Raw genomic sequence first — 9461 nt, 5'->3', positions numbered from 1 at the left:
CCTTTAAAATTTCAAATTTTAAAATCAAAATATAAAATTTGGATCTCAAATTTTGAGTTTCAAATTTTAATTTTCAAACGTCAAATCTTAAAATTCAAAGTAAAAGTTAAATTTCAAATTTTAAAATTTGAAATTTAAAAATTTTAATATTTTAAAACTTAAAAGATTAGAATTATACATCTTAATTTTCAAATTACAAATTTTAAATTTTTTCAATTCAACATTTAAATTCTTTAATTTCAGTTTTGAATTTTTGACTTTTGAATTTAGATCTTAAATTTTCATATTAAATTTCAAATAATAAAATTTCAAAATTTAAATTATAAATTCCGAATAATAAATATTAACTATTAAATTTTAAATTTAAATTTAAATATTAAATTTTGATTTAAAAATTTTAAATTTAGTTTTAAAATTGAAAGAAAAGTGTGCGAGTTTCTCTAGAAATTAATCACTTGAAAATGACTTTTAGAGACATTTTACATCACTTATACTTTCCTTGGGAGTTGGGCTTTCCCGAAAATGAAAAAAGACAAAGACTCTTCTGCCCTTTACTTTTCTTGGGCAATGTATGTAACGTCGTGGAGCAACCCAACTAGGGATGCAAATGGATCCGGGGTGGTGGAGCTCCCGTCTCGATCCGTCCCGAATGGGGCAGTAAACGGAAGGAAATAATTGAATTCGGTGCAGAAAACGAGGCAATTTTTATGATCCGTGACGGATTCGGGGCAGGAAACGAAAAAATTTTTTATCCACCTCGCCATGATCCGCCCCGAATGTATGTATTTAAAATCTTTCCATATGTATGTATTTAAAATTTTTGAATTTTGTTGCGAGTTGTGATTGATATTTTTTATAATAGTTCAATATATATTAATTGTTATAATTGATATTTTTAGNAGCAGGAATTGGTCAAAAATATTAGTCAAAGTTTTGTAGCCTTAACTATTTCATTGTTATTAGTACGGACGTCTTCATACTTTTACTATATTATTTTCGCTGATGAAAATAGCCAAATCAATAATCAATTATGTTAGATATAAACCAAAAATAATTCTCCAAATCAGAATCAATTTTATAAAAATTACTTTTTCAAAATCTAGGCCAAATAGGCCCTTATCTTCGTTAGGGGTGGAACTGGTCCGGGCCATTTTAAGCTCAAACTTAGCCCAAGCCAATTTAGTGGGCTCCGGACCGGGCTACGGTCCCAAATTATTTAAAAATGAAAAAAAAAAAAGTACAGAGAGTTTGAGACCCTTTCAACTTTTGTCTTTTTTTTTTGTTCTTTTTTTAACAGACACTTAAACAATACAGTTATGTAATTTGTAACTTCCCTTAAAGGAGGGACCTATTAAATTATTTGATAAGGTATAGGAGGCCTCTGTGTGACGAGGGTATCATCATATAATATTTATTATTGTTGATTTATATAAGAAAATCAAATATTTACTGTTGATTTAGACTCGTTTAATATTTTCCGCATCTTTTAGTATTTATATTTTACTATTCTAAAAAAATTATAAAATATATGTCTTGAAAACAAAAGGAGCATTAATTCAAAAACATCTAATTATCCTATCAGATTACTTTGTGAATATCTGGCTTAGAGAGAAAACCAGACATTTTTCGTCCGGTCCATTGGTTGATTTACTTCTGGACCACTTGCTCTTCTTAAGTAGAATCTTGACCAAAAATTTGAGTCCGTTTGTAATGTTTTTATTGTCTTGGCTTAAAAGAGGCTAGCATCCTGCCTCATGGGCACTGTGTTTGTACATTTTAAGTGAATTGGTTGTATCTTTTTAACAGTTCGACCTTTTGAGATTAATGATTAGCTTCAACAATCCGACATATTGTTATTCTGTGCTTGTTTACTGATCAATGAAAATCTTTCTGGCATTCTTTCAAAAAAGAAATCATATATGCCGTTAGATTTTTTTTATTTAGAGATAATTGTCTAGTACCCCTCAATACTTTTGAAATATTTGATTTACTTTTTTTTTTTGTATCAAATATACCCTTAGTATATTTCTCCGTTATTTATTAAATGTTATTTATTAAATATTCTTGTTGTTAGTACCCGTTAAATCATCTCGGATCAAATATCAGTTAAATTTCTATCAAAGTTAAAAACAATGTCAAAATATCTTTTTTTTCCTAACTTAACAGTAAATAAGAAAAGTTGGTGATAGTAGAAGAATATATTTGAAAGGAAGAAGTCAAAATACTTCTTTTTGCCTCTAACTTAATGACAAATAAGAAAAGTTGGTGACGGTAGAAATGATATTTGAAAGGACAAAATAATAATTTTACAAAAATATCGGTTGTTCCTAACAGTTCACTAATAGAATCTAACTCTAAAAGTAAATTTGAAAAAGCTTAGAATGTTGAAAGGATATTTTTAATATTAACCTTCTAAGCGGAGTAAATAAAAAAGTCGAAAATTTTTCAGGAATATATAAACAATTACCCCTTTTATTTAATATTCAGTTATAATTTTGGTAGGCTCTTTAATTTTCATGCTGCTCCTATGTCTAAAATTGCAATATTTTAACCAAACTATTTATAAACTTCACTTTGTTAAAAAAAAGTTTATAATTTAATTTAATCTATTATCTATTATCTATTACTATATACTAAAGTGCGTGGGGTATTCTTCTTTTATTGACATGGGTCCGACTCAACTACTCGGTACACCCGGTGCACCATAGACCATTGATTGGGGACATCTATAACCTCTATTAATCTCCCTAATTTTTTGTCCACGTGGCAACATTAGGCTAATTCAACTTTGGTGGTCCCTACATGTCATCTTAAAATATTTTATTAATTAATTAGTGGGTGGGGCCCATCCAATACATCCGTCGCTTCAATCCTTCCCCGACTCAGCCGCTTCGATCCCTGCCCCGCCTCTTCGAACCCTCCCCCACAACCTCCGCCTCTTCGATCCGCCTCTTCGATCCTTCCTCCGCCTCTTCGATCTCTCTCTACGCTTCATCATACCTTTTCTCGCGCGCCCCTCTCTCCGCCTTCTTCTCCTGTTGCCCCGCAGGGCGCGGAGGTCCTGCAGATCCACGCCGAACTCTCTCATATCTCTTTCCGATCTGCAAGGATCTTCTTCTCCTCCTCCCCCTCGCCATCACGCGATCGATCGGAGGAGCTCGCAGGCCCCCACGCCCTCTCCCGAGCGCTCGCGCCCTGTTCGATGAAATGCCGAGGCGATTGCAGGGCGCTTCGCGGGCATCGGAGAGGTGGGGTGCGGCGCTGGGGATGGTGGTAAATGTTATTCCTTTACATATATATATGTCTGATCATGTAAATAGAGGTATAAATTAGCAACTCTAGATAAAACTCTTTCCTTTCCCCTTTCCTGCAGCATGGTTTTTAAAAAAAAAAGAGAAAAAAAAGTGCCCTGGAATCCGCAGGCTCCTCCTTTCTCCTTTCCTTCAGCATGGTTTATAAAAAAATAGATATATATTAGATGTGCTGGTTAAGTGCAACGGTTTGAGGAGGGGCCTTTTCCAATTTCAGATTTGGGGTCCCAAAGAAGTCCAGACAAAAGTAAACAGGGGGGGAAGAACTATAGTTCGATCCTGTGTAGTTTATAGCAATGTTTTGTCAGTTGTGGGTTACTTTGCTTTCACCTGAATGTGATAAGAATTTGACTCTTCTATTCCCCGAGACTTTGTCTTCCCCGTTTTCCTCCCGTGCGATGATGACCTTCCCAATATCAGATAGTCGCGATAATTGAGAAAGGCCTGCGCTTTCTTGATTGGTAATGAGAGCACTTTGGATGGCTTAGTTCTTAAGCAACCAGTTGTTCTCATTTGTGCTAAGAATGGTTTCGGCGTGCGCATGGTTTCTAGCTCGGTCGGCACTATTAATCAGGAAGGCTTTACTGCCAATCTGATAATGCTTGATAACTAGGGGTGTCTGAGCAAAAATTATTTATTTATTTCCATACATACCCATGTTTGCTGCTCCTCTTTACTCTTCTCTTCTTTGTAAATATTGGTTTCATGTTTTTTTAAACTATTGGGATTTCCCCAAACTGCATCTTTGGCTTTGATTTGTCAAATCTCTTTGTTTTCGACTTGCTTTTACCTGCATTCGATTTCTTTTTCCCTTTTTGTTTTAGCAACCTTTCAAGACTTGGTTATTTTACATCATTGTTTTGAGGTGTTCTATAGAAAAAACTCTATTCTTTTGCTTTTCCTTCGCCCTGATTTTAGAAGCAAAAAAATTATATGCCGTGGAATCCGCAAGTCCCTGTTTTCGATTTCTGCAGGTTCCCTATGCCTTCTTGCTGGCTGTCGGCTCTTTGTTTTTCTTCATAGTCCTTACCTTGAATGTTACATGATTGCAACAATTGAGCTTCCACCTGTTTTTATCCCAAACTACAATGCACCTTTCCTTGAATGTGAAATGATTGCGATAATTGAGAGGGGCCCGACCTTCTTGGCGACTATGAAGTCATCACTTGCACCCATAATGAAAAGAACTACAGAGCTCCTTGGTATCGAAGGTACAGGTAATGATGCATTAAGTTTGTTCAGTTTAAACAATGGAAGCTTTGAACTTTCTTTCATTAGCTCTTGGTACCTATAATAACATAGAAGCAAAACCGAGCATAAACCATGTATCAAGTTGCTTTTGTACTTCGAAATATATGGCTCAACCTATTAGAACCAATGAATTGTGTATTCATTCTTTCTGTTGAGGATGATCAACACTTTGTTTCAAGTACTTTGAAATTGTATTCTAACTACCAAGACAGTTTATAGCAATACTCAATCAAATGGATTCAAATTGCGCATCTTTGGCTTTGAAATTGTATTCTAACTACCAAGAAAGTTTATAGCAATACTCAATCAAATGCATAGTCTATAGAGCTCAAAGTCAAATGACTATGGAATTTAAAGAAGATTTGTATTGTAACAGAGTTAGGGACATAGAATGTCGGAAGGCAATTGAAAATTTGCCAACAGTTCTCTTTTTTTACATTCTTTACTTGCACGAGGTGTGACATTGGGTCACTTCATGTTTAGTTAGTAGCCAAATATGATCCTCTGATATTTTATTTCTGATTGGTTATTGAATAATTTGTGAGAAAACAGTTTTAAAGATGTTTCTTTGTACTGAAATTTGGTATTCGTATCTTTGTTTGGGATTAAATGTAGTAGCTTTGGATAGACTCAGTTTTACAGATAATTGGTTGTACTCAAATATGCTATTCCTGTCTTTGTTTGGGATTAAATGTGGTAGCTTTGGATGGACTTGACTGCTTCGATACATTGTTGTTTTACTAATTCTACTTGGTTTCCTTCATTCCTTTTTGTTTCTTGCTATTTTGTATCTCTTCTTTGAGGCAGTGATGATAAGTAGAGGAAAACGTGGAAAATGATGGCTTTGAACAAGCAGAAGTTTGGACGGCCTATTCATAGGCAACCGCTTCCTATTGTTCTTATCCTTCGTCGTTCCACACACGTTCCTCCTATGGTAATCTATTGGTCCTATTACTATCCTGTGCTTATGAGCATTTTTTGCCGACTTAACTGAGCCTGACCTTTTTGGGCTTTTCGTCAAGACTGCTTAATTTTTTCCTTTTTTCTTTATTCCTTTCTGTTTCTTTTTCCTACTGTTCTTAACTTTTTCCTTTCCCGAAAAAAGGTTGCATTCCTAATTGATTTGGATGGAAGATATCAAAAATAGTCTGATCAATTGGTGTTTGTTTTGCCTGATTTTGAGTGTTGATTAATTTTGCAGTGCATTACACTCGGACACTTATTGACGGGACCAAGTTCAACTCAACCCGTAATCATGGGACGCCGTCAAAGTTTAAGCTTGGTCAAGGTGAGTTTTGATAGTGCAACTATTGATTAGGAATGAAATTCATAATGCAACTTATGATAATGTAAATCTGATCAAGTTATTTCAATTTGTACATCATCAATAAACTGACATATTCATAATGATTTGTTCTGTGGCATTGTTTTTAATTGATTAAGCTGATTTGTTCCTCCAAGGGAGTATGTTAGACAAGTTCAATTTGTTCCGATCAAGCTAAACAGGCTCAGATTGAGATAGGTATCTGTATGATGACGATGCGAAATTATATTTTTGATATTAATGGTTTATCCTCTATTGGTGCATAGTTTAACCATGTATAGGAGAATTGATTTCTTGCACTATAAAAACACATTGGGGAGATTATTCTTATGTCAAAGAGACTATTTACTTGACTAATGTGATATTTTCATATAGGCATTTACATGTTCCCCAGTGTTCATGTCACATATTTTACTTAACAATTTACTTGACTAATGTGATATTTTCATATAGGCATTTACTTATTTTCATATAGTTTTGTGTGCAAGTACGTTTCAGCTTTCGATAATTGATAGAGACCCAACCCTTCTTGATTGGTTTATATAAATGTTTTGTCGTTTCTCGGGCACTTTCCCTTCGACTATTTTTGTCCATGCTATGATGACTCCCTCTTGAATTGTTATTTCTCGAGTTGTTGACTGCGCCTATTTTTTGTCCATGCTATGCTGACTATCTCTTGAATGCCCTGAGAATTTAGATTATGTTTGGTGCCTTTTCATGGTCTGCATTGCTTCGCGATTCATTGTTATTTTGCTAATATTACTTGCTTACTTTGACTGCATCTAATTTTTTTCCCGTACTATGATGACTATCTCTTGAATGCCATCAGAATATAGATTATGTGTGGCGCCTTCTCATGGAACTCAAGTCAAACCAAATCATACTGAACTCTAAAACATATATTTATAGTTATAGTTCAATGAAAGCAGATTAGACTTTGATGCATCTATTCAGAGCTCAATGTAAATCAAATTCAACTATGTACTAACACATATATTTATTACTTAGCCATCTTTCACCTTAGAGTGAACTCAAATCTAATTGGACTCTAATACACATAGTTAGATTTCAGTTAATTTCAATTAAACCCGCTTAGACTCTGGTACATATAATTAAAGTTTAATATAAATCAAATCCAACTTAGTCCTAGCACACGTACTGAAGGTTTAACTATCTTTCACCTTTGGGTGAACTCAATCTGATTGGTCTCTAACCCGCTCGGAAGTAGATTCTTTCTTTGATTGATAATGTCGAGGCAGAGGTCCAGGCTATACCTTGGAAGCCAGGAGTGGGAGCGAATTCGATTGACTTCGACTGAAATTTGCTTTTTTTAGTTCTTCCCCGATGAGCTCTTCCCAGGGCAAAGTCCTAATCAAAGCAGGCAAAGGGGGGAGTGGACCATAGGAAGGCATCCTGGTATGACCAAGGATCCTGAATTCTCTTCAGTCAATCTGATTGGTCTCTAACCCGCTTGGAAGACATCTGTTGGATAAAAATTTTTTTTTGCCTCTATACAATTACTAGAAATATTACTCTTTGTGTATCTTTTACTTTTACTCATTGTTTACTGTTTTTTTGTTTTTTATTTCCCTGATTGGATTTGTTCTTTTCTAAGATTCTTTTGTGGGATTTTCATTAGTTTCGATGGGATCGATTTGCTTATTTGTTGACAATTAGGGTCTTATAATTATTTTAAGCCTTATACTTCTTTTATATTTGAAGCCCTTACTGATGCTTCTTTCATTTTTCTAAGGTTAGATAGTGAATAAAGGCCTGTTGTACCAATTCTTGACTACTTTCTACAAAAAATGGTTTTCCTCGAAATGTATTTAAACTAATCAAATTCGTTGGATTATATAGATGCTACTGCTTGATATTTATGGATGCCTTCCCTGTGTGTTGGAAAGTTTCAAAATGTGGAAGCTTGGTGCTGAGAAAGTATGAATTTAAGAATTAGATAACTTTGAGACAATGTTCAAGCCCGTAAGAATTTAAAACAATTTATTCTTTGAGCTTTTTTAAAATGAAAGAAAAGCTATTGCCTTTCTAATCTGATTTATGCATGTAGAGTTAGATGATTGGCTTTGTGTTGCATACAGAAGTGCTACTTCCCACATATACAGTATTTATGGTCTAAAAATGTCACATGAATTATGGGGACAACCAAGGGCAGACAAGAGATCTGCGCACACGACAGCCAAAAGGGAGTCCGCTTCGATCCAGAGCCTCGAAAATCCTAGGTTGATGGCCAATTCCTCTTTCGGATAGCACCGAGTTCGATATGTAGGATATCTTCTTTCCCGCAATGGAAGGATTTGCTTTTGATCCAGGAGCCATTGGCATCTCTGATGACGATACCCATACCTGCACCGCTATCTGAAAGAGCCCCATCCGAGTTCTGTTTATGCCAGCCCGGTTTTGCTTTCATCCATGAGCAAGTCTTGGCCGCCCTCCTCCTTGCTTGGTGGTACAGATCTTAGTCCAGCTAACAGTCATATAACCTTGCTTCGGATTGGCACCATTCCACAATCATCATCTTTTCTATCACCGGAAGAAAAAACCGCAGCCAACCAATACATCTGATATGCATGGAGGACCCACTTGATAAGCTTAAACCGACCCGCAAAGGATAAGAGTTTGCCTGTCCAGCCAGAAATCTTGACTTTGACAGGGATTGGAAAAGGGACGCTTTCAAACGGGAAGAGAAGAGAGGTAGGCCGTTGTACCTGATGGGTAAATTCCTTGTGCAGTCTCGATCTAATTCTTCTACCATTCATGTTACCTCCCAAGTCAAATTGGAGTTTTTCCACACTGACTTTCATACCAGCTTGACCCTTTTAGACTTTCTCTGGTTATTTCAGTGATCTATCATCTCCATTTGTGAAGACCAGAAGGTCGTCAGCAAATATTAGGTGCGAGATGCTGAACGGGCCACCATTATTCATCGGTTTTATCTGTTTACACAGAGAGGCATACTCCATGAGAGCTGTGAAACCTTCCATAACCAGAGTTCAAAGGTACGGGGACAATGGGTCCCCCTGTCGCAGTCCAGAAGAAGCTTTAAAGAAGCCCGCCACTCACCTCGTCTGAGCCCTCTTTGCTGCTGTTTACTTCCCTGCCCTTGCCTACCCTACATTAAGTGAAACGAAGCACATCTGCAAATTCGCTAGCTATATTCGTACAGGTGGCTGCTTGCTTGACTTTTATTCTTCATGGTTTGCCTAATTATATGGCTTCCTTTGCCAAAGATAGTCCGTCTGTCTCTACAAGAGAGATACTTTTGAAGTGGACTGTTTCATCAGTCTCCTCACTTTGCGCGAACTGAGAGCAGACAGAGAGAGAACCCTCTTACACTTGAGTCTTGCGCATCTCCGGCGACCATTCGTTGCGGCCTTTGCGATCTTTCTGCTTCACTTCTTCATCTTCTTCTTCGGCCTCAAAACCTGAAGAAGGTGGGTTGCGGCCGAAGGCTTGTGAAGACTAATCTTCATCCTTAAGAGAACTTTTCGTGCTCATTGCGCCATCTAGGGCTTCTTGCTGCAAGAAATCTTCCGGCTGAGAACTTGAAACTGAAA

The 9461-nt window shown here is 36.3% G+C and overlaps 1 protein-coding gene across 16 annotated transcripts; it reads left to right on the top strand.

Moving 5' to 3' along the window:
- LOC109727063 lies at positions 2885–8246 on the top strand. Of its 16 annotated transcripts, none has more exons than XM_020256937.1 (4): positions 2885–3273; positions 4286–4528; positions 5764–5850; positions 7955–8246. In XM_020256937.1, exons 2-4 carry the CDS (start codon positions 4354–4356, stop codon positions 8152–8154), a joined length of 462 nt encoding a protein of 153 aa, XP_020112526.1. In that variant the 5' UTR covers positions 2885–3273; positions 4286–4353; the 3' UTR covers positions 8155–8246. The 16 variants fall into 16 exon arrangements, 7 of the variants coding, with proteins under 7 accessions (XP_020112526.1, XP_020112524.1, XP_020112530.1 ...); XM_020256935.1 differs by having other exon boundaries at positions 3529–4528; XR_002220715.1 differs by lacking the exon at positions 2885–3273 and adding an exon at positions 5370–5496 and having other exon boundaries at positions 3280–4522; positions 5764–7302; positions 7986–8246.

This window comes from Ananas comosus, linkage group 22 (assembly GCF_001540865.1).
Source record: "Ananas comosus cultivar F153 linkage group 22, ASM154086v1, whole genome shotgun sequence".
Classification (NCBI taxonomy): domain Eukaryota; kingdom Viridiplantae; phylum Streptophyta; class Magnoliopsida; order Poales; family Bromeliaceae; genus Ananas; species Ananas comosus.
This window is presented reverse-complemented; position numbering and strand designations above follow the sequence as displayed.

Coding starts and splice junctions, on each gene's coding strand:
- LOC109727063 (XM_020256937.1), top strand. CDS start 4,354: ATGATTGCAACAATTGAGCTTCCACCTGTTTTTATCCCAAACTACAAT. Junction 4,529..5,763: donor CCTTGGTATCGAAGGTACAG/GTAATGATGCAT, acceptor TTAATTTTGCAG/TGCATTACACTCGGACACTT. Junction 5,851..7,954: donor AAAGTTTAAGCTTGGTCAAG/GTGAGTTTTGAT, acceptor TTATGCATGTAG/AGTTAGATGATTGGCTTTGT.